Below are 25567 nucleotides of genomic sequence, written 5' to 3'. Positions count from 1 at the left end.
TGGTTCTGTAATACATAACTCCTAATAATATCATTAGATCAGTCTAATGTGGTTCTGTAATACATAACTCCTAATAATATCATTAGATCAGTAAATAAATGTAATTACATGAAATGTATTATATGAATCTGTCTGTCTATTTCCCCACCTCCTCTAGGTGTGTCCTCTCTGATTGCTCTGGTCCAGTCAGCCCAGGGCGAGGATCAGCCCAAGCTCAACGTGTTGCTGTGTGAGGCTGTGGTGGCAGTTTACCTGTCCCTGCTCATCCACGGGCTGGGCATGCACGCTGGCAACGAGCTGTTCCGCCTCGCTGCTCACCCCCTCAGCAACAAGATGTGGGCGGCCGTGTTTGGGGGTGGTGCTAAAATCATCATCAAACCCAAACGGAACGCCGAGATCACTCCAGGTAACTTAGTAGACCCCTCTGCTTGTAACCCCTTACCTCCTCTCTACCTCCTCTCTCTACCTCCTCTCTCTACCTCCTCTCTCTACCTCTCCTCCTCTCTACCTCTCCTCCTCTCTACCTCTCCTCCTCCTCTCCACCTCTCTCTACATCTCTCTACCTCCTCTCTACCTCCTCTCTACCTCTCCTCCTCTCTACCTCTCCTCCTCCTCTCCACCTCTCCTCCTCTCTACCTCTCCTCCTCCTCTCCACCTCTCTCTACATCTCTCTACCTCCTCTCTACCTCTCTCCTCTCTCTTCTCCTCTCTACCTTTCTCCTCCTCTCTACCTTTCTCCTCTCTACCTCTCTCCTCCTTTCTACCTCCTCCTTTCTACCTCTCTCCTCCTCTCTTTCTCTCTACCTCTCTACCTCTCTCCTCCTCTCTACCTCTCTTTCTCTCTCTATCTCTACCTCTCTTTCTCTCTACCTCTCGCTTTCTCTCTACCTCTCCTCCTCTCTACCTCTCTCTTTCTCTCTACCTCTACTCCTCTATACCTCTCTCTTTCTCTCAACCTCTCTCCTCTACTCATTCGTTTATCTTTTGTGTTCTGTCCTCTGTTTTCTGTCTCCCCTTATCTTTGTCCTCTCTGTCCCCTGTTGTAACATTCTACTTAACCTTTAACCTTTACCTCTCTCATTCTCTTCCCTACTCCCCCCCCTCCCTTCTTTCACCACCCTTTTTTACTCATGCCTGAGGCTGTGAAATCAGATGCAAGCCCCTCCCTCCCATGACTAGCCAGGCATACATAACTCCTCCTCCCCTCTCCCCACCCTCCTCCCCTCTGTGACAGTTGATATTGAGGCAGGTAGGCCTGAGCAGGGTCCTCCCCCCAGCCCCAGTGTCACCCAGCCCCTCCACACTGATTCAGGGGACACAGCAGCACCTAGCTGTGAGTAACAGAGCTCCAGTGGGTTTGCAGTGCTGGGTGCAGTGATAAACAACAGTGCTGGGTGCAGTGATAAACAACAGTGCTGGGTGCAGTGATAAACTACAGTGCTGGGTGCAGTGATAAACTACAGTGCTGGGTGCAGTGATAGACAACAGTGCTGGGTGCAGTGATAGACAACAGTGCTGGGTGCAGTGATAAATGACAGTGCTGGGTACAATGATAAACTACAGTGCTGCTGTATTGCAGTGCAGTAAATGCCACTAATGTGGTTTTCCCACTCTGTCTGTTCCTCAGAAAGTTAGCTAGTGTTTTCTGCAGGGATACTATTCATTGGAAGGTCATGGTTCTCTGAACGGACAGAAAGAGATCTGTCTGTCTGTTATTGTGTGCTGTGGTCTCATCTCATTGTATCGTGCACCTGAGTGTGTGTGTTTGTGCAGGTGTGTTTGTGCAGGTGTGTTTGCATGTTTTCCATCTCATCTCATTGTGTCATCTCTATCTGTCTGTCACCATAGCAGCAGCAGGTAAAGCTAGAACGGACTCGTCATCGTCAGTGACCTCTGAACCTGACTCAGGGACTAAGGCTAAACCAGGTACTCACTGTGTTTCAGGTCTGGGTTAACTAACAGTGTATTTCCACATAACACGATAATTTGGATAGCCATGCTTGTTTTGTCCTCATGTGGGTGCTAGCAAGCAGACTAGGCATCAACAGCCAATCCAGTAGGGGGTGGAAGCTTGAGTGAACTTTGATTGGTCGTTGGTATATCGCAGAGTATTTGCATAAATTTCTGCTTTCTCCAACTTTGTTCCCGTCGTATTCATGCTCGCATCGCCCAACCATCCCCCGCCCACTTCACTTCCCTCCATTGAAAATGAATGGGGCACCGTTGTTTCATCGCCCCCATCGTGTTATGTGGAAATGCACTGTAAGGTTTAACCAGGTACTCACTGTGCTTCAGGCCTGGGTTAACTAAAGCTAAACCAGATACACTCACTGGGCTATAGGTCTGCCTTAACTAAGGCTAAACCAGGTACACTCACTGGGCTATAGGTCTGCCTTAACTAAGGCTAAACCAGGTACACTAACTGGGCTATAGGTCTGCCTTAACTAAGGCTAAACCAGGTACACTAACTGGGCTATAGGTCTGCCTTAACTAAGGCTAAACCAGGTACACTAACTGGGCTATAGGTCTGCCTTAACTAAGGCTAAACCAGGTACACTAACTGGGCTATAGGTCTGCCTTAACTAAGGCTAAACCAGGTACACTAACTGGGCTATAGGTCTGCCTTAACTAAGGCTAAACCAGGTACACTAACTGGGCTATAGGTCTGCCTTAACTAAGGCTAAACCAGGTACACTAACTGGGCTATAGGTCTGCCTTAACTAAGGCTAAACCAGGTACACTAACTGGGCTATAGGTCTGCCTTAACTAAGGCTAAACCAGGTACACTAACTGGGCTATAGGTCTGCCTTAACTAAGGCTAAACCAGGTACACTAACTGGGCTATAGGTCTGCCTTAACTAAGGCTAAACCAGGTACACTAACTGGGCTATAGGTCTGCCTTAACTAAGGCTAAACCAGGTACACTAACTGGGCTATAGGTCTGCCTTAACTAAGGGTAAACCAGGTACACTAACTGGGCTATAGGTCTGCCTTAACTAAGGCTAAACCAGGTACACTAACTGGGCTATAGGTCTGCCTTAACTAAGGCTAAACCAGGTACACTAACTGGGCTATAGGTCTGCCTTAACTAAGGCTAAACCAGGTACACTAACTGGGCTATAGGTCTGCCTTAACTAAGGCTAAACCAGGTACACTAACTGGGCTATAGGTCTGCCTTAACTAAGGCTAAACCAGGTACACTAACTGGGCTATAGGTCTGCCTTAACTAAGGCTAAACCAGGTACACTAACTGGGCTATAGGTCTGCCTTAACTAAGGCTAAACCAGGTACACTAACTGGGCTATAGGTCTGCCTTAACTAAGGCTAAACCAGGTACACTAACTGGGCTATAGGTCTGCCTTAACTAAGGCTAAACCAGGTACACTAACTGGGCTATAGGTCTGCCTTAACTAAGGCTAAACCAGGTACACTAACTGGGCTATAGGTCTGCCTTAACTAAGGCTAAACCAGGTACACTAACTGGGCTATAGGTCTGCCTTAACTAAGGCTAAACCAGGTACACTAACTGGGCTACAGATCTGCCTTAACTAAGGCTAAACCAGGTACACTAACTGGGCTATAAGTCTGCCTTAACTAAGGCTAAACCAGCTATAGGTCTGCTTTAACTAAGGGTAAACCAGGTACACTCACTGGGCTGTATAATAATGTCTGGAACAGAATTAATGGTTCATATGTGTTTGATTCTATTCCATTATTTCCACTCCAGCCATTATTATGAGCCGTCCTCCCCTCACCAGCCTCCACTTCCTGGGTGATCTAGTGTGGATCAGTAGTAGCCGTGATGGTGTACTATAGTAACCGTGTTGTTCCTCCATTGGTATGTTAGTTACTAGCATGTGATTGTGGTATCGTAGTTAGGTGCCCTGAAATAGTTTGTGTGCTTGATGAAAGCAACACAACTGTAATTCAACATATTTATTATTACTTATTAGATGTGATGGTAGACAAACTAATTCTGAACATCAGTTCTTCTGAATACGGTTTTGGAAACAACCTGTAGTGATCAGACATTATTAGCAGATTGTGTCAAATAAAAATAAAAATGCTTTTGTGTTCACATTTAGACTTGATAACTTTTTTCTTTGAAGTCAAGTGTTCTTTCAGGATGTGGGTGAAAGGAGGAGGAGTGGAGAAGAGGAAAAGAGGCTGGGAGAGGATGAGGCGAGGAGAGAACAGCGGAAAGGAGAGGAGGGGAGAGGCGAGGAGGAAAAGAGGCTGGGAGAGGATGAGGCGAGGAGAGAACAGCGGAAAGGAGAGGAGTGGAGAAGTGGGAAGAGGAAGAGAGGATGTGGAGAGGAGAGAACAGCGGAAAGGAGAGGAGGGGAGAGGCGAGGAGGAAAAGAGTCTGGGAGAGGATGTGGAGAGGAGAGAACAGCGGAAAGGAGAGGAGTGGAGAAGTGGGAAGAGGAAGAGAGGATGTGGAGAGGAGAGAACAGCGGAAAGGAGAGGAGTGGAGAAGTGGGAAGAGGAAGAGAGGATGTGGAGAGGAGAGAACAGCGGAAAGGAGAGGAGTGGAGAAGTGGGAAGAGGAAGAGAGGATGTGGAGAGGAGAGAACAGCGGAAAGGAGAGGAGGGGAGAGGCGAGGAGGAAAAGAGTCTGGGAGAGGATGTGGAGAGGAGAGAACAGAGGAAAGGAGAGGCGAGGAGGAAAAGAGGCTGGTGGGGGAGGATGTGGAGAGGAGAGAACAGCGGAAAGGAGAGGAGAATGGAGGAGAAGAGTTGAGAGAAGAATGCTTTATTTCAAAATGCCAAGTAGTCGATAAGAATCAGCTCTGTAAAAAGTACTGCTACCCTGTCTGCCACACACACACACACACACACACACACAGACACACACACACACACACACACACACACACACACACACACACACACACACACACACACACACACAGACACACACACACACACAGACACACACACACACACAGACACACACACACACAGACACACACACACACACAGACACACACACACACACACACACACACACACACACACACACACACACACACACACACACACACACAGACACACACACACACACACACACACACACACACACACACACACAGACACACACACACACACCCCCCCTCTGAAGAGCTGAGATATAAGAGTCCTTGGTCTCTCTCTGTTGTATACCAGGTCACAAGCCATGCAGATTACACTCAAGGACTCAGAAGCCTTTCAACCAGCAGACAGACAGTTGATTAGAATATTATTAGAAACCATATAACCGTTGGCCATATAACCGTTTATAACCATTCATAACCGTTCATAACCATTCATAACCATTCATAACCATTCTCCTTGTCTTGTCTCATCATGATATAGTATTATGAGTTATTGTGATCACCTTGACTGTATTGTCTCGTAGTCTTACGTGTGTGTGTGGGTGTGTGTGTGTTTGTTGTGTGTGTGTTTGTTGTGTGTGTGTTGTACGTGTGTGTGTGTGTGTGTGTGTGTGTGTGTGTGTGTGTGTGTGTGTGTGTGTGTGTGTGTATGTTGTACGTGTGTGTGTTTGTTGTGTGTGTGTTGTACGTATGTGTGTTGTACGTGTGTGTGTGTGTGTGTGTGTGTGTTGTACGTGTGTGTGTTTGTTGTGTGTGTGTGTGTGTGTGTTGTACGTGTGTGTGTTTGTTGTGTGTGTGTTGTACGTGTGTGTGTGTGTGTGTGTGTGTGTGTGTGTGTGTGTGTGTGTGTGTGTGTGCGTGTGTTGTACGTGTGTGTGTTTGTTGTGTGTGTGTGTGTGTTGTACGTATGTGTGTTGTACGTGTGTGTGTGTGTTGTACGTGTGTGTGTGTTTGTTGTGTGTGTGTGTGTGTGTGTGTGTGTGTTTGTTGTGTGTGTGTGTGTGTTGTACGTATGTGTGTTGTACGTGTGTGTGTGTGTGTGTGTGTGTGTGTTGTACGTGTGTGTGTGTTTGTTGTGTGTGTGTGTGTGTGTTGTACGTGTGTGTGTTGTACGTGTGTGTGTGTTTGTTGTGTGTGTTGTACGTGTGTGTGTTGTACGTGTGTGTGTGTGTGTGTGTGTGTGTGTGTGTGTGTTGTACGTGTGTGTGTTTGTTGTGTGTGTGTGTGTTGTACGTGTGTGTGTTGTACGTGTGTGTGTGTGTGTTGTGTGTGTTGTACGTGTGTGTGTTGTACGTGTGTGTGTTGAACGTGTGTGTGTGTGTGTTGTGTGTGTTGTACGTGTGTGTGTTTGTTGTGTGTGTGTGTGTGTGTGTGTTGTACGTATGTGTGTTGTACGTGTGTGTGTGTGTGTTGTGTGTGTGTGTTGTACGTGTGTGTGTTGTGTGTGTGTGTGTGTTGTGTGTGTGTGTGTGTTGTACGTATGTGTGTTGTACGTGTGTGTGTGTGTGTTGTGTGTGTGTGTGTGTTGTGTGTGTGTGTGTTGTACGTGTGTGTGTGTTGTACGTGTGTGTGTGTGTGTGTGTGTGTTGTACGTGTGTGTGTTGTGTGTGTGTGTGTGTGTGAGTTGTGTGTGTGTGTGTTGTGTGTGTGTTGTTTGTTGTGTGTGTGTGTGTGTGTTGTACGTATGTGTGTTGTACGTGTGTGTGTGGGTTGTGTGTGTGTGTGTGTGTTGTACGTGTGTGTGTTGTACGTGTGTGTGTGTTTGTTGTGTGTGTGTGTGTGTGTGTGTGTGTGTTTGTTGTGTGTGTGTGTGTGTGTGTTGTACGTATGTGTGTTGTACGTGTGTGTGTGTTGTACGTGTGTGTGTGTTTGTTGTGTATGTGTGTGTGTTGTACGTGTGTGTGTTGTACGTGTGTGTGTGTTTGTTGTGTGTGTTGTACGTGTGTGTGTGTGTGTGTGTGTGTGTGTGTGTGTGTGTGTGTGTGTGTGTTGTACGTGTGTGTGTTTGTTGTGTGTGTGTGTGTGTTGTACGTGTGTGTGTTGTACGTGTGTGTGTGTGTGTGTTGTACGTGTGTGTGTTGTACGTGTGTGTGTGTGTGTGTTGTGTGTGTTGTACGTGTGTGTGTTGTACGTGTGTGTGTGTGTGTGTGTGTGTGTGTGTGTGTTGTACGTGTGTGTGTTTGTTGTGTGTGTGTGTGTGTTGTACGTATGTGTGTTGTGTGTGTGTGTGTTGTGTGTGTGTGTGTGTGTTGTGTGTGTGTGTTGTACGTGTGTGTGTTGTGTGTGTGTGTGTGTGTTGTGTGTGTGTGTGTGTTGTACGTATGTGTGTTGTACGTGTGTGTTGTGTGTGTGTGTGTGTGTGTGTGTGTGTGTGTGTGTGTGTGTTGTACGTGTGTGTGTGTGTGTGTGTGTGTGTGTGTGTGTGTGTGTGTGTGTGTGTGTGTGTGTGTGTGTGTGTGTGTGTGTGTGTGTGTGTGTTGTACGTGTGTGTGTTGTGTGTGTGTGAGTTGTGTGTGTGTTGTGTGTGTGTGTGTGTGTGAGTTGTGTGTGAGTTGTGTGTGTGTGTGTGTGTGTGTGTTGTGTATGTTGTGTATGTCTTACGCTGTTGTCTTCGTTTGTCTCTCGTCTCAGTGGTTCCAGAGATAGTCACCCAGGATAACGGTCCAGGTTTGTGTTAAAACGTCTGTCGTGTCCGCTCTCCTCTGTGTGTGTTTCTGTCTCTCTCCATGTCTTGAGCCCAGAGTTTACCATAACCATGTGACCTGACCAGGAAGACGCTGGGCCCTAACGCTAACACAGATGCTGTGCAGGGTTGCTGGAGGCAATAATCAGTTCAGTCAATTCAGTTTGTTTCCTGAATTGAAATGGAATTGAGCCTAAACCCTGGTGCTGTGCCTTCCTCCTGTACCCCCAAACCTCTCCTGGGCTCTACTAGGTGATGAAGACGATGATGAGTGATCAACTCCTCTTCATCTCTTTCAAGGCAGCAGTCATGTAAAAATGTTTCTATAAATAAACAACATATGTACTAACAATCTCTCTCCCACACCCACCATCCCCTCCCCTAGCCGTGCCAGCCCCTCCCCCGGCAGAGGATGTAGACAGACTCAGACGAAGGTTTAATATGAGGATGCTGGTTCCTGGTCGTCCAGTAAAGGAAGTCCCTGCCACCCCCCCTCCCGTCCCTGCAGAGAGACCCGCCTACAGGGAGAAGTTCATTCCTCCAGAGCTCAGCATGTGGGACTACTTTGTGGCCAAAGTAAGGCGTGATGCTGCTCCACACAACATCACTGTATACATACGCTCACTGACAAATCTTTTGTTGGTACATACAGTCATTAAAACATCAAAATAGACACAAAACAAATAAGTTGTCCGATCTCTCCTCCTCCCTCTCCCCCCCAGCCCTTCCTGCCCCTGTCAGACAGTGGAGCTCTGTATGACTCAGATGAGAGCGGAGCGGAGGATGACGATGACGATGATGATGATGCCTTCCTCTCTGACACGCAGATGACTGAACACTCTGACCCCAACTCATACAGGTGTGTCATTGTTGTGCCTTTTCCTATTTGACATCTAAGTAGAGTTCAGCTGTAGACAGCCCTTTGTGTTGGGCTGTGGTACACTGATTGTTCAGAGTATTTTCTACTAAGATTCAACACCCTGCTATGTTACCTGTAATGTCATGGTATGCTCTCGCTCTTCCTCGCTCTTCCTCTCTCTCTCTCTTCCTCTCTCTCTTCCTCTCTCTCTCTCTTCCTCTCGCTCTCGCTCTCTTCCTCTTTCTCTCTCTCTCTCTCTCTCTCTCTCTCTCTCGCTCTCTCTTCCTCTCGCTCTCTCTTCCTCTCGCTCTCTCTTCCTCTCGCTCTCTCTTCCTCTCTCTCCCTCTCCCTCTCTCTCTCTCTTCCTCTCTCTCTTCCTCTCTCTCTCTCTTCCTCTCGCTCTCTTCCTCTTTCTCTCTCTCTCTCTCTCTCTCTCTCTCTCGCTCTCTCTTCCTCTCGCTCTCTCTTCCTCTCTCTCTCCCTCTCTCTCTCTCTTCCTCTCTCTCATCCTCTCTCTCTCTCTTCCTCTCGCTCTCTTCCTCTTTCTCTCTCTCTCTCTCTCTCTCTCTCTCTCTCTCGCTCTCTCTTCCTCTCGCTCTCTCTCCCTCTCTCTCTCCCTCTCTCTCTCTATGTCTCTCTCTCTGTCTCTCTGTGTGTAGTTGGTCTCTGATCCGTCTGGTCATGGTGAAACTGGCTCTACATAACGTCAAGACCTTCCTTCCTCTCACTGGACTGGACTTCACAGGTACACACAAACACACACACTAGGGTTGAATGGCAGGAAACCGTTTACCGGGATTTACCGCCCAAAACCACTCCATTTCCCGGGATAAATAACTGCGAGAAACCGGTAAATGATAATAAATTATTTATATGAACAGCAAGGCGTGAAATGGAAATGTTAAATTATATGTGATGTCTAAATCTGTCTTTTCTAATGCCTCTGCATAATGAATCATCAACACTCAGGGTGGGGACAGACAGTCCATCTCAGGGTGGGGACAGACAGCCCATCTCAGGGTGGGGACAGACAGCCCATCTCAGGGTGGGGACAGACAGCCCATCTCAGGGTGGGGACAATCTCAGGGTGGGGACAATCTCAGGGTGGGGACAGACAGCCCATCTCAGGGTGGGGACAGACAGCCCATCTCAGGGTGGGGACAGACAGCCCATCTCAGGGTGGGGACAGACAGCCCATCTCAGGGTGGGGATAATCTCAGGGTGGGGACAGACAGCCCATCTCAGGGTGGGGCAATCTCAGGGTGGGGACAGACAGCCCATCTCAGGGTGGGGACAGACAGCCCATCTCAGGGTGGGGACAGACAGCCCATCTCAGGGTGGAGCACAGTTCATAATGCATGTAGACCTGCCATCTCATGGTAACTTTTTTTCTTGTATTACACTAATATAAAACCAAGTGTTGTCTAATATACCCAACTCCATCTGGCTTTCAGGGGTCACCTTATTTCTTAATTGTAAAGATATATATTTTTTATTGTAGCTGCAGAGTTTTAAAACAGTCTGTCACTCGAATGTTATTGCTTTAAATCAGTGCATGCGTGACCGAGCACTCTGTCTTTCTCTCTCTCCATCAACTCCATTCAAATTGCATCCAAAATAGATCATCCTGTTCTAGATTGATATACAGCCCTATATACAGTGCCTTGCGAAAGTATTCGGCCCCCTTGAACTTTTCGACCTTTTGCCACATTTCAGGCTTCAAACATAAAGATATAAAACTGTAATTTTTTGTGAAGAATCAACAACAAGTGGGACACAATTATGAAGTGGAATGAAATTTATTGGATATTTCAAACTTTTTTAACAAATAAAAAACTGAAAAATTGGCCGTGCAAAATTATTCAGCCCCCTTAAGTTAATACTTTTTAGCGCCACCTTTTGCTGCGATTACAGCTGTAAGTCACTTGGGGTATGTCTCTATCAGTTTTGCACATCGAGAGACTGAAATTTTTGCCCATTCCTCCTTGCAAAACAGCTCGAGCTCAGTGAGGTTGGATGGAGAGCGTTTGTGAACAGCAGTTTTCAGTTCTTTCCACAGATTCTCGATTGGATTCAGGTCTGGACTTTGACTTGGCCATTCTAACACCTGGATATGTTTATTTGTGAACCATTCCATTGTAGATTTTGCTTTATGTTTTGGATCATTGTCTTGTTGGAAGACAAATCTCCGTCCCAGTCTCAGGTCTTTTGCAGACTCCATCAGGTTTTCTTCCAGAATGGTCCTGTATTTGGCTCCATCCATCTTCCCATCAATTTGAACCATCTTCCCTGCCCCTGCTGAAGAAAAGCAGGCCCAAACCATGATGCTGCCGCCACCATGTTTGACAGTGGGGATGGTGTGTTCAGGGTGATGAGCTGTGTTGCTTTTACGCCAAACATAACGTTTTGCATTGTTGCCAAAAAGTTCAATTTTGGTTTCATCTGACCAGAGCACCTTCTTCCACATGTTTGGTGTGTCTCCCAGGTGGCTAGTGGCAAACTTTAAACGACACTTTTTATGGATATCTTTAAGAAATGGCTTTCTTCTTGCCACTCTTCCATAAAGGCCAGATTTGTGCAGTATACGACTGATTGTTGTCCTATGGACAGAGTCTCCCACCTCAGCTGTAGATCTCTGCAGTTCATCCAGAGTGACCATGGGCCTCTTGGCTGCATCTCTGATCAGTCTTCTCCTTGTATGAGCTGAAAGTTTAGAGGGACGGCCGGGTCTTTGTAGATTTGCAGTGGTCTGATACTCCTTCCATTTCAATATTATCGCTTGCACAGTGCTCTTTGGGATGTTTAAAGCTTGGGAAATCTTTTTGTATCCAAATCCGGCTTTAAACTTCTCCACAACAGTATCTCGGACCTGCCTGGTGTGTTCCTTGTTCTTCATGATGCTCTCTGCGCTTTAAACGGACCTCTGAGACTATCACAGAGCAGGTGCATTTATACGGAGACTTGATTACACACAGGTGGATTCTATTTATCATCATTAGTCATTTAGGTCAACATTGGATCATTCAGAGATCTTCACTGAACTTCTGGAGAGAGTTTGCTGCACTGAAAGTAAAGGGGCTGAATAATTTTGCACGCCCAATTTTTCAGTTTTTTATTTGTTAAAAAAGTTTGAAATATCCAATAAATTTCGTTCCACTTCATGATTGTGTCCCACTTGTTGTTGATTCTTCACAAAAAATTACAGTTTTATATCTTTATGTTTGAAGCCTGAAATGTGGCAAAAGGTCGAAAAGTTCAAGGGGGCCGAATACTTTCGCAAGGCACTGTATAGATGTCCTAGCCTACCTCTTTCAGGTAATACATTCAATGCAGTATTAGTCTTATATTTAGCTAATTAATGATGGGTTATGCATAATAAGCTTCTAATTTATAGCCTCTTGTCTCTTGCTCAGTACGCACACACCTGTGCTCCGCTGGCCTCTCTCCAACCTCTTCGGGATAGGGGACAGTATTTTCACGGCCGGATGAAAAACGTACCCAAAATAAACAGCCTGCTTCTCGGGCCCAGAAACTAAGATATGCATATTATTAGTAGATTTGGAAAGAAAATACTCAGAAGTTTCTAAAACTGTTTGAATGATGTCTGTGAGTATAACAGAACTCATATGGCAGGCAAGAAGAATTGTTCTCAGGTTCTTGCCTGAGAACAATCCAACCAGGAAGTGGGAAATCTGAGGATTGTAGTTTTTCAAACCATTGTCTATTGAATTTGTAGTCTTTACGGGGTCATGTTGCACTTCCTAAGGCTTCCACTAGATGTCAACAGTCTTTAGAACCTTGTTTGAGGATTCTATGGTGAATTTGAAGGGAATAACAGCCCAAGGAAGTAGGTGTCCCATTATAAGGCATGGGTACAGTCACGCGCAAGGACTTGGGAGCGAGCTGAGTTCATATTCACTCCTAAAGAGAACGGATAGGTCCGGTTGGAATTTTATTGAAGATATATGTTAAAAACAACCTAAAGATTGATTCTATACTTCGTTTACATGTTTCTACAAACTGTAGTATAACTTTTTTGACTTTTCGTCTGGACTAAGTAAGCACGCACGTTATGGATTTGGATAGTGAACCTAAAGCGTAAACAAAATGGATGTATTTGGACATAAATATGAACTTTATCGAACATTTATTGTGGAGCTGGGGTTCCTGGGAGTTCCTTCTGATGAAGATAATCAAAGGTAAGTGAATATTTATAATGTAATTTCTTGGTTTTATTGATTCCAAGATGGCTGGTTTTTGTTTGCTAGTTGTTGGTGTCTTCTGGGCTGTACTCAGATTATTGCAAATTGTGCTTTCGCCGTGAACCTTTTTTGAAATCTGACAAAGCGGTAGCATTTAGGAGAAGTCTATCTATAATTCTGTGCATAACACTTGTATATTGATCAAAGTTTATGATGAGTATTTCTGTAATATGTGTGCTCATTGCTCATTCACCGGTTGGTTTGGAGGGAAAACATTTCTGAACATTACGCGCATATGTAAAATGGGGTTTTTGGATATAAATATTAACTTTATCGAGCAAAACATACATGTATTGTGTAACATGAAGTCCTATGAGTGCCATCTGATGAAGATCATCAAAGGTTAGTGAATATTTTAGCTGTACTTTTGGTTTTTGTGATGCATCTAGTTGCTTGGAAAATGGCTGTGGGATTTTTCTTGTGGAGTTTGTCCTAACATAATCTAATTTTATGCTTTCTCCGTAAAGTCTTTTTTGAAATCGGACAATGTGGTTGGATTAACGAGAGTCTTTAAAATGGTGTAAAATAGTTGATTGTTTGAGAAAATGGAATTATGAGATTTTAGCTGTTTTGAATTTGGCGCTCTGATTTTCCACTGGCTGTTGTCAAAATCAATCCCGTTAACGGGATCCTGTCTCGAAGGGGTCCTCAACAGGTTAAAAAACGCTCCTTAGCTCTTGGAGTCCCATGCAGGAAAAGCTACACTAGAACAGCTTGCTGGACATTATTCTATTTTTGCATTTCTTATACCAATAGACTATTAGAAGAGGGACACAAGCTCTTGTTTGCTGAATGTTAAATACAGCAGCCAATAGATCTCACAGGTAGTTTGAAAGAAGAGTGAACTCACGATGGTGGTAGGTTATATTTATTCAGACCCATAACCATTCAATCTTCATGAAGAGAAGTGAAAGCCTTCTGCATCTCATTCTGGTCCTATATTATTCAAGGATGTCATTAGAATGATGAAGATAAGAACAACAAAACTTATTTCATTTAACTGTTGAAAGAGGAAGGAATGAAGCAACAATAGAGGAAGAGGAGGTAGGCTAGTAACATTAGGGGGAAGATTATGAAAGGTCAGCCTACTAATTATACAAATAGGCCCTATTCAATTTCAGAATTAAAATCTAATTTGCTAGCCTATACTTGTAACTTTGTAGGCTGCATGTGCTGCACTAGAATCACATGATCTCTCCCTGCTTTATCCTGGTTTGAACGAGGTGAGTAATTCCAGGTCATTTATAGTATAATACAATACAATGCAGTACAGGAATACAGTTCACACTCAAAAAGATTAGCCTGCTGGAGCTAGTTTCATTTATTTACCCAAGAGAGCATATAGCTAGCTACGTCTATGGGCTTTTATGTTTTTCTGTCGTGCGTAATGTGCAGTAGCCTATATCATATATGTATTGGATAAGGGCACAATCATTTGACCTTTTTTGGGCTTGGGCTCATTAAATGTCTTTAATGTAGGGCTCAGTCAATGTCTTTAATGTAGGGCTCATTAAATGTCTTTAACCTCTTGGGGCTAGGTGGGACGCTAGCGTGCCACCTGTGGTGCACTCCATCAACAGCAGGTGCATTTCAAGAGCGGCAAATTTGAATCCAAATAAATGTCAAAATTCAAATTTTTCAAAAATACAACTATGTTACACCATTTGAAAGATAAACATCTCCTTAATCTAACCACGTTTTACGATTTCAAAAAGGTTTTACGGCGAAAGCATAAATTTAGAGTATGTTAGGACAGTACATTTACAAGAGTTGTGTGTAATGTTTTGTCAAGTCAAAGACAGGGTCACCAAAACCATAAAACCAGCTAAAATGATACACTAACCTTTTACAATCTCCATCAGATGACACTCCTAGGACATTATGTTAGACAATGCATGCATTTTTAGTTCTATCAAGTTCATATTTATATACAAAAACAGCGTTTTACTATGGCATTGATGTTGAGGAAATCGTTTCCCTCCAATAACCGGCAGTCAAGTCAGCGTCAGAAATTAAATAATTAAAATTAGAAAACATTGTTAAAATATTATATTGTCATTTAAAGAATTATAGATTTACATCTTTTGAACGCAATCAACTTGCCAGATTTAAAAATAACCTTACTGGGAAATCACACTTTGCAATAATCTGAGCACTGCGCCCAGAAAAATACGCGTTGCGATACAGACTAGACGTCATGTTGGGGAGATCTAAAATCGAAAATACTATGTAAATAATCCATTACCTTTGATTCTCTTCATCAGATGTCACTTCCAGGTATCACAGGTCCATAACGAATGTAGTTTTGTTCAAAAAAGCTCATCATTTATGTCCAAAAATCTCCGTCTCGTTAGCACATGATGTAAGCCAGCCGGACTTCTCGTCATGAACGAGGGGAAAAAATATATTTCCGTTCGTTCAAACATGTCAAACGTTGTATAGCATAAATCATTAGGGCCTTTTTAACCAGAACATGAATAATATTCAAGGTGGACGAATGCATAGCCTTTTATAACGTATTGGAACGAGGGTACCCAACATGAAGTAGCGCGCCAGGTGTCTAATGGGACATCACCGTTCCATGGCTCTTGTTCGGTCAGATCTCCCTCCAGAAGACTCAAAACACTTTGTAAAGGCTGGTGACATCTAGTGGAAGCAATAGGAAGTGCCAAAATATTCCTAAACCCCTGTGTTTTTCAATGGGATAGCTTTAAAGTCAATACAACACATCAGGTATCCACTTCCTGTCAGAAAATGTCTCAGGGTTTTGCCTGCCAAATGAGTTCTGTTATACTCACAGACACCATTCAAACAGTTTTGGAAACTTTAGAGTGTTTTCTATCCATATATAATAAGTATATGCATATTCTAGTTACTGGGTAGGATTAGTAACCAGATTAAATCGGGTACATTTTTTTTATCCAGACGTGCAAATGCTGCCCCCTAGACCCAACAGGTTAATGTAGGGCTCAATCAATGTCTTTAATGTAGGGCTCAGTCAATGTCTTTAATGTAGGGCTCAGTCAATGTCTTTAATGTAGGGCTCAGTCAATGTCTTTAATGTAGGGCTCAGTCAATGTCTTTAATGTAGGGCTCAGTCAATGTCTTTAATGTAGGGCTCAGTCAATGTCTTTAATGTAGGGCTCATTAAATGTCTTTAATGTAGGGCTCAGTCAATGTCTTTAATGTAGGGCTCATCAGGCTCAAGTAGCATCAGGCTTGAAAAAAAAAAAGAAAAAAAAAAGTGTGGATCAAAGCTCTAATCAAATCCAGACAGGCCTATTTATATACTTTATAATGCTTTTGAATGACACTTCCAGTTTTGGCGGGATATTCCGGGTTATCCAGGGGAAAAGTTAATTATTCTGGGGATGGAACAATTTGTAATATACCGGGAAAATATTCAACACACACACACACTCACAAACACACACACACACACACGTTAGAGCGGCGCAACCAAAACAGTTTTTCTTTCTGTTATCGTCCTCTCCTCCCTCCATCAGACCTGCCGGTGACGTCTCCTCTGGGGAATGCTGTACTGAAGACACTAGAGAACTGGGAGACCATACTCCAGGAGAGGATGAACAAGTTTGATGGTCCTCCTCCCAACTACATCAACACCTACCCCACTGACCTCAGCACAGGAGGGGGGCCTGCCATACTGAGACACAAGGCCATGCTGGAGCCTGACAACACACCTTTCAAGTGGGTATTTTTCACACACACAGATACATAGACAACACACACACAGATACATAGACAACACACACACAGATACATAGACAACACACACACAGATACAAAGACTACACACACACAGATACATAGACTACACACACACAGATACATAGACTACACACACACAGATACATAGACTACACACACACAGACTCATGTTCTCACATGTTTCTGTATGTGTGTCTCGTGTTCCAGGAATAAGAACCACATTTCGTTCCCTGCGAGGCGTCTCTGGCACTACCTGGTGAAACAGGAAGTTCTTCAGGAGACTCTGATTCGCTATATCTTCACTAAGAAGAGGAAGCAGAGCGAGGTAACGAGCTAAACTGGACCCCTGGTACAATCTGTCTCCACTTCCCCTACACCTACATCATGTCTGGTCTCATACACCAGGCATCCTTTATTTACCTGGTTATTACTTACACATTAAACAAGTCAAATGGTCATTATATGTTTCAAACCTTACTTGTTGTGTTCTTTGGATTGTTTGTAAACAAACTCATCCACTCCAAAAGCTGCATTCAGAAACAAAGGTGTCATTACTTGTTAATGATTCATTAAGTTGATTCAGAAAGGTGTCATTATAGCACCTAACTTGTTAATGATTCATTAAGTGGATTCAGAAAGGTGTCATTATAGCACCTAACTTGTTAATGATTCATTAAGTGGATTCAGAAAGGTGTCATTATATCACCTAACTTGTTAATGATTCATTAAGTGGATTCAGAAAGGTGTCATTATATCACCTAACTTGTTAATGAGTACATAGCAGGTAACTACTGAGAAACAGGTTTAACATAGTGTTACCTCCTCCAGTACAGCCTCTCCTACAACATGCACCATGTCAGACAGATCATCTGTCTGGATGTTTCCTTAGAGTCATCTTCACCAAAATAGTTCTTCAAACCCCGCATTCTATTGATGTATATTTTATAGATCCTATATTTTGAGTAAGGTCCATAATTATTGAAGATTTTAAACAATTGTTTTGTACATATGGCCCAGTTAATTTAATTCTGAAGAGTAGTGTATATCACACACATCACACACACACACACACACACACTTCTCTTGTTATTATTATGGTTTTGATGGCCTTGTATTGTGTAATCAAGAACAGAGGATTCTGTGATGTCTGCACACCATCACTACTATCATCACTTCTATTATTAGTATTATTATTATTAAAATGTTCATTATGTCTGCAGACATCCACTAACACAGACACACATCTTATACTAACACAACACTAAATTAGAACCACATCCATAGATCCTGCTTTGTTGAGATTTGAGTAGAAAGTTAAAGATGTGATTTCAAACTAAAGAGGAACCTTATACCTGACTTCCAGTAACTAGACTCTTTAAGATGTGTTTCTTTTGACTTGGGTGTTGAGACCGGGCCCCACCCTCCCCTCCACCCTCCCCTCCACCCACTGTCATTGCATTGAGAGAGACGTCTCCTACCTCCTCAGCACTCCACTCTGTTACCATGTGATAGGACATTGTTTGGGTTGGGAGAAGCCTTTGCCTCATCCACGAATTGACACACTGACTGTGTGTGTGGCTGCGTGTATCTACCATCCAGACAACCCTTTCATTTTTGTTTTCTTCATTTTGTGTTTTGTTTGTTTTGTGCATGTGTGTTTTGTGTGTTGTGTTGTGTTGTGTAGTGTGTTGAAGGCTTTATGGATCTCCTCAGCCCAAACTGTGTATCTGGAGCTCTCAGGTTCAACAAGGTAGTATCAAGGTGTCTGTCTGTACAGTGTGAACTGGTACCTGCTCAGGGCTGTGAAAGTCTCTCTTCTAATCACCGCTTGGCATGCTACACCTCACCATTACTACTCACTACCCCAACATTACTAGGGTTTTCCAGAGCTTCACCTCACCATTACTACTCACTAACCCAACACGACTAGGGTTTTCCAGAAATCACGTTTGTAAGATTCCTGGAATCAGGAAGGAATAAGAATCCATAATCCTTAAACCAGGATTTCTGAAAAACGTAAGAATTTGGGGAAAGTTAGCAGAATTGTGCAACCTTACCTACTACCTAACCTCACTGTCACTAACCCACTACCTCATCACATCACCTCACCCCACTGTCTGTCACTAACCCACTACCTCATCACATCACCTCACCCCACTGTCTGTCACTAACCCACTACCTCATCACATCACCTCACCCCACTGTCTGTCACTAACCCACTACCTCATCACATCACCTCACCCCACTGTCTGTCACTAACCCACTACCTCATCACATCACCTCACCCCACTGTCTGTCACTAACCCACTACCTCATCACATCACCTCACCCCACTGACACGGTCTGTCACTAACCCACTAACTCATCACATCACCCCACTGTCTGTCACTAACCCACTACCTCATCACATCACCTCACCCCACTGACACGGTCTGTCACTAACCCACTAACTCATCACCTCACCCCACTGTCTGTCACTAACCCACTACCTCATCACATCACCTCACCCCACTGTCTGTCACTAACCCACTAACTCATCACATCACCTCACCCCACTGTCTGTCACTAACCCACAAACACATCACTTCACCCTACTGACTGTCACTAGCCCAGTACCTCATCACCTCACTGTCACTAACCCACTACCTCATCACCTCACTGTCACTAACCCACTACCTCATCACATCATCTCACTGACACTGTCTGTCACTAACCCACTACCTCATTACCTCACTGTCACTAACCCACTACCTCATCACCTCACTGTCACTACCTCATCACCTCACTTTCACTAACCCACTACCTCATCACATCACCTCACTGTCACTAACCCACTACCTCATCACCTCACTGTCACTAACCCACTACCTCATCACATCACCTCACTGTCACTAACCCACTACCACATCACCTCACTGTCACTAGCCCACTACCTCATCAACTCACTGTCACTAACCCACTACCTCATCACATCACCTCAATGTCACTAACCCACTACCTCATCACATCACCTCACTGTCACTGACACTGTCTGTCACTAACCCACTACCTCATCACATCACCTCACTGTCACTAACCCAATACCTCATCACATCACCTCACTGTCACTAACCCACTACCTCATCACCTCACTGTCACTAACCCACTACCTCATCACATCACCTCACCCTACTGACACTCTGTCACTAACCCACTACCTCATCACCTCACTGTCACTAACCCACTACTTCATCACCTCACTGTCACTAACCCACTACCTCATCACATCACCTCACCACACTGACACGGTCTGTCTCTACCGCCACTAACACAAGGTCTGTCTCTAACCCCACTAACACACGGTCTGTCTCTACCCCCACTAACACACGGTCTGTCTCTACCCCCACTAACACACGGTCTGTCTCTACCCCCACTAACACACGGTCTGTCTCTACCCCCACTAACACACGGTCTGTCTCTACCCCCACTAACACACGGTCTGTCTCTACCCCCACTAACACACGGTCTGTCTCTACCCCCACTAACACACGGTCTGTCTCTACCCCCACTAACACACGGTCTGTCTCTACCCCCCACTAACACACGGTCTGTCTCTACCGCCACTAACACAAGGTCTGTCTCTAACCCCACTAACACACGGTCTGTCTCTACCCCCACTAACACACGGTCTGTCTCTACCCCCACTAACACACGGTCTGTCTCTACCCCCACTAACACACGGTCTGTCTCTACCCCCACTAACACACGGTCTGTCTCTACCCCCACTAACACACGGTCTGTCTCTACCCCCACTAACACACGGTCTGTCTCTACCCCCACTAACACACGGTCTGTCTCTACCCCCACTAACACACGGTCTGTCTCTACCCCCACTAACACACGGTCTGTCTCTACCCCCACTAACACACGGTCTGTCTCTACCCCCACTAACACACGGTCTGTCTCTACCCCCACTAACACACGGTATGTCTCTACCCCCACTAACACACGGTCTGTCTCTACCCCCCACTAACACACGGTCTGTCTCTACCCCCACTAACACACGGTCTGTCTCTACCCCCACTAACACACGGTCTGTCTCTACCCCCACTAACACACGGTCTGTCTCTACCCCCACTAACACACGGTCTGTCTCTACCCCCACTAACACACGTTCTGTCTCTACCCTCACTAACACACTGACACGGTCTGTCTCTACCCCCACTAACACACGGTCTGTCTCTACCCCCACTAACACACGGTCTGTCTCTGCCCCCACTAACACACTGATACAGTCTGTCTCTACCCCCACTAACACACGGTCTGTCTCTACCCCCAATAACACACGGTCTGTCTCTACCCCCACTAACACACTTACACGGTCTGTCTCTACCCCCACTAACACACTTACACGGTCTGTCTCTACCCCCACTAACACACGGTCTGTCTCTACCCCCACTAACACACTTACACGGTCTGTCTCTACCCCCACTAACACACGGTCTGTCTCTACCCCCACTAACACACTGATACGGTCTGTCTCTACCCCCACTAACACACTGACACGGTCTGTCTCTATCCCCACTAACACACTGACACGGTCTGTCTCTACCCCCACTAACACACTGATACGGTCTGTCTCTACCCCCACTAACACACTGACACGGTCTGTCTCTACCCCCACTAACACACTGACACGGTCTGTCTCTACCCCCACTAACACACTGACACGGTCTGTCTCTATCCCCACTAACACACTGACACGGTCTGTCTCTACCCCCACTAACACACTGACACGGTCTGTCTCTACCCCCACTAACACACTGACATGGTCTGTCTCTACCCCCACTAACACACTGACACGGTCTGTCTCTATCCCCACTAACACACTGACACGGTCTGTCTCTATCCCCACTAACACACTGACACGGTCTGTCTCTACCCCCACTAACACACTGACACGGTCTGTCTCTACCCCCACTAACACACTGACACGGTCTGTCTCTATCCCCACTAACACACTGACACGGTCTGTCTCTACCCCCACTAACACACTGACACGGTCTGTCTCTATCCCCACTAACACACTGACACGGTCTGTCTCTACCCCCACTAACACACGGTCTGTCTCTATCCCCACTAACACACTGACACGGTCTGTCTCTACCCCCACTAACACACTGACACGGTCTGTCTCTATCCCCACTAACACACTGACACGGTCTGTCTCTACCCCCACTAACACACTGACACGGTCTGTCTCTATCCCCACTAACACACTGACACGGTCTGTCTCTACCCCCACTAACACACTGACACGGTCTGTCTCTATCCCCACTAACACACTGACACGGTCTGTCTCTACCCCCACTAACACACTGACACGGTCTGTCTCTATCCCCACTAACACACTGACACGGTCTGTCTCTATCCCCACTAACACACTGACACGGTCTGTCTCTACCCCCACTAACACACTGACACGGTCTGTCTCTATCCCCACTAACACACTGACACGGTCTGTCTCTACCCCCACTAACACACTGACACGGTCTGTCTCTATCCCCACTAACACACTGACACGGTCTGTCTCTATCCCCACTAACACACTGACACGGTCTGTCTCTACCCCCACTAACACACGGTCTGTCTCTATCCCCACTAACACACTGACACGGTCTGTCTCTATCCCCACTAACACACTGACACGGTCTGTCTCTATCCCCACTAACACACTGACACGGTCTGTCTCTATCCCCACTAACACACTGACACGGTCTGTCTCTATCCCCACTAACACACTGATAAGGTCTGTCTCTGTCTGGTCATTCCTTCTGTAGCTGGGCCTAAAGTCTTTCATTCTTCTGCTGCTGGACCCATTCTTCCTCTTCATCTCTTCCTAAATACTATCATCCCCTCTGTATTAATGACTTACTCCAGCTCCTCTTCCAGCTCTGACAGAGAGGTGTCACGTGGACCTAACCTGCATGTTCTCACTGAGTGCTCACTGTCTCACTGCTGTGTGTGGCTGTGTGTCAGTGTAGGGGTGTTGTGATGGTGTGTGGCTGTGTGTCAGTGTAGGGGTGTTGTGATGGTGTGTGGCTGTGTGTCAGTGTAGGGGTGTTGTGATGGTGTGTGGCTGTGTGTCAGTGTAGGGGGTGTTGTGATGGTGTGTGTCAGTGTAGGGGTGTTGTGATGGTGTGTGTCAGTGTAGGGGTGTTGTGATGGTGTGTGGCTGTGTGTCAGTGTAGGGGTGTTGTGATGGTGTGTGGCTGTGTGTCAGTGTAGGGGTGTTGTGATGGTGTGTGTCAGTGTAGGGGTGTTGTGATGGTGTGTGTCAGTGTAGGGGTGTTGTGATGGTGTGTGGCTGTGTGTCAGTGTAGGGGTGTTGTGATGGTGTGTGTCAGTGTAGGGGTGTTGTGATGGTGTGTGGCTGTGTGTCAGTGTAGGGGTGTTGTGATGGTGTGTGGCTGTGTGTCAGTGTAGGGGTGTTGTGATGGTGTGTGTCAGTGTAGGGGTGTTGTGATGGTGTGTGGCTGTGTGTCAGTGTAGGGGTGTTGTGATGGTGTGTGGCTGTGTGTCAGTGTAGGGGTGTTGTGATAGTGTGTGGCTGTGTTTCAGTGTAGGGGTGTTGTGATGGTGTGTGGCTGTGTGTCAGTGTAGGGGTGTTGTGATGGTGTGTGGCTGTGTGTCAGTGTAGGGGTGTTGTGATGGTGTGTGGCTGTGTGTCAGTGTAGGGGTGTTGTGATGGTGTGTGGCTGTGTGTCAGTGTAGGGGTGTTGTGATGGTGTGTGTCAGTGTAGGGGTGTTGTGATAGTGTGTGTCTGTGTGTCAGTGTAGGGGTGTTGTGATGGTGTGTGGCTGTGTAGGGGTGTTGTGATAGTGTGTGTCTGTGTGTCAGTGTAGGGGTGTTGTGATGGTGTGTGGCTGTGTAGGGGTGTTGTGATGGTGTGTGGCTGTGTGTCAGTGTAGGGGTGTTGTGATGGTGTGTGGCTGTGTGTCAGTGTAGGGGTGTTGTGGCTGTGTGTCAGTGTAGGGGTGTTGTGATTGTGTGTCAGTGTAGGGGTGTTGTGATGGTGTGTGGCTGTGTGTCAGTGTAGGGGTGTTGTGATAGTGTGGGTCAGTGTAGGGGTGTTGTGATGGTGTGTGTCAGTGTAGGGGTGTTGTGATGGTGTGTGGCTGTGTGTCAGTGTAGCGGTGTTGTGATAGTGTGTGTCAGTGTAGGGGTGTTGTGATAGTGTGTGTCAGTGTAGGGGTGTTGTGTCAGTGTAGGGGTGTTGTGATAGTGTGTGTCAGTGTAGGGGTGTTGTGATAGTGTGTGGCTGTGTAGGGGTGTTGTGATAGTGTGTGGCTGTGTAGGGGTGTTGTGATAGTGTGTGGCTGTGTGTTAGTGTAGGGGTGTTGTGATAGTGTGTGTCAGTGTAGGGGTGTTGTGTCAGTGTAGGGGTGTTGTCATAGCGTGTGGCTGTGTGTCAGTGTAGGGGTGTTGTGATGGTGTGTGGCTGTGTCAGTGTAGGGGTGTTGTGATGGTGTGTGGCTGTGTGTCAGTGTAGGGGTGTTGTGGCTGTGTGTGTATGTAACAGGTGTGTATGCTAAGATATTGTGTGTCTGTGTACAGTATGTATGTATGTACCAGGTGTACTAAATGATGGCGGGTGCTGTGATAATGTGTTCCAGGTGGAGGGAGACTTAGGCTACCCAGGAAGGAATGCTAAGATCATCCACAAGGAGTCTGACATCATCATGGCCTTCGCCATCAACAGGGTGAGAAACATCTGCAGTGCACACACACACACACACATACAGGCGCGCACATGTACACACAAACACACACACACTCAAAGCTTTCCCATTTGATGTAGTTTGACATTCAGGTGCCATGTTCGTCAGGTTTTACAGGTCGACACCATAGAGATAAATGAGTAGAGTGGATTCCATTAGACTGGCCGATAAGGCCACCAGTTAACATATAACAGTCTAAGCCCTGTCTAATTTTATACTTTTTTTTTTACATTTATTTAATCCCTTATTTTTGTCACTAAGCAGTCTCCATATATACTTCCATAAATGATTTTAAACTGGTACTGGGGACCTTTAGACTGGACTTGTGAGACCTGTGGACGTCCTAGAGCAGAACAGCCCATATATACGTGTTCCTGAGAGTCTCACCTTTACACAGATCAGTGTTTAGCCCAAACTGTTGGGACCCTACAGACAGAAGTTGGCAGATCGGCAGAATCGGCTTCAGACCAGTCCCAAGACGCTTGTGGGGGTCGTAGAGGAAAACGGAGAACACCATCATGTTCCTGAGAGTCTCCTCCGTAAAGATATTTTTAGGCCAAACTGTTCCGTCGCTACAGACGATTTTGGTCTGACAAACACTGCTGTAGCTCTGTCACCTTTCACCCCAAATGCGGAAGTGTTACATAGGTGGATGCGGTGGATTGAGACACATCCAATGCAAAAAAACAGATATCTCTAACTTAAACTGATGGATTTTTCTGTTATGCTAAATAGATGTCCACATTGGCGTGGACATTGAACTTAGGGGGGTTAACACACCGTACACCATATCTAAATGTGATGGCGTGTGGCTGTGTGTCAGTGAAGGGGTGTCACGTGGACCTAACACCCCTACACTGACACATCTAAAAGCTAAGGCTAGCATTTTCAAACAGAAATTTGCATCCTGTAGTACAAACTCAAAAAAGTTATGGGACACTGTAAAGTCCATGGAGAATAAGAGCACCTCCTCCCAGCTGCCCACTGCTCTGAGGCAAGGAAACACTGTTACCACCGATAAATCCACTATAATTGAGAATTTCAATAAGCATTTCTCTACGGCTGGCCATGCTTTCCACCTGGCTACCCCTACCCCGGTCAACCGCCCCACACCCTCCACAGCAACCCGCCAAAGCCCCCACCATTTCTCCTTCACCCAAATCCAGATAGCTGATGTTCTGAAAGAGCTGCAAAATCTGGACCATACAAATCAGCTGGCTAGACAATCTGGACCCTCTTTCTAAAATTATCTGCCAAAATTGTTGCAACCCCTATTATTAGCCTGTTCAACCTCTCTTTCGTATCGTCTGAGATTCCCAAAGATTGGAAAGCTGCCGCGGTCATCCCCCTCTTCAAAGGGGGTGACACTCTAGACCCAAACTGCTACAGACCTATA

At 45.7% G+C, this 25567-nt stretch overlaps 1 protein-coding gene across 1 annotated transcript in view; it reads left to right on the top strand.

Annotated features, from left to right (window-relative positions):
* LOC106562546 (dmX-like protein 2) overlaps positions 1-25567 on the top strand; it is a 103284-nt gene that overhangs the window by 58983 nt on the left and 18734 nt on the right. Inside the window, 8 exon segments of the mRNA XM_045689389.1 lie at positions 158-406; positions 7946-8136; positions 8283-8419; positions 9079-9164; positions 16188-16389; positions 16618-16735; positions 18095-18160; positions 24067-24153. Coding sequence (XP_045545345.1) covers positions 158-406; positions 7946-8136; positions 8283-8419; positions 9079-9164; positions 16188-16389; positions 16618-16735; positions 18095-18160; positions 24067-24153 — 1136 coding nt within the window.

This window comes from Salmo salar, chromosome ssa11 (genome assembly GCF_905237065.1).
Source record: "Salmo salar chromosome ssa11, Ssal_v3.1, whole genome shotgun sequence".
Taxonomy (NCBI): Eukaryota; Metazoa; Chordata; class Actinopteri; order Salmoniformes; family Salmonidae; genus Salmo; species Salmo salar.
This window is presented reverse-complemented; position numbering and strand designations above follow the sequence as displayed.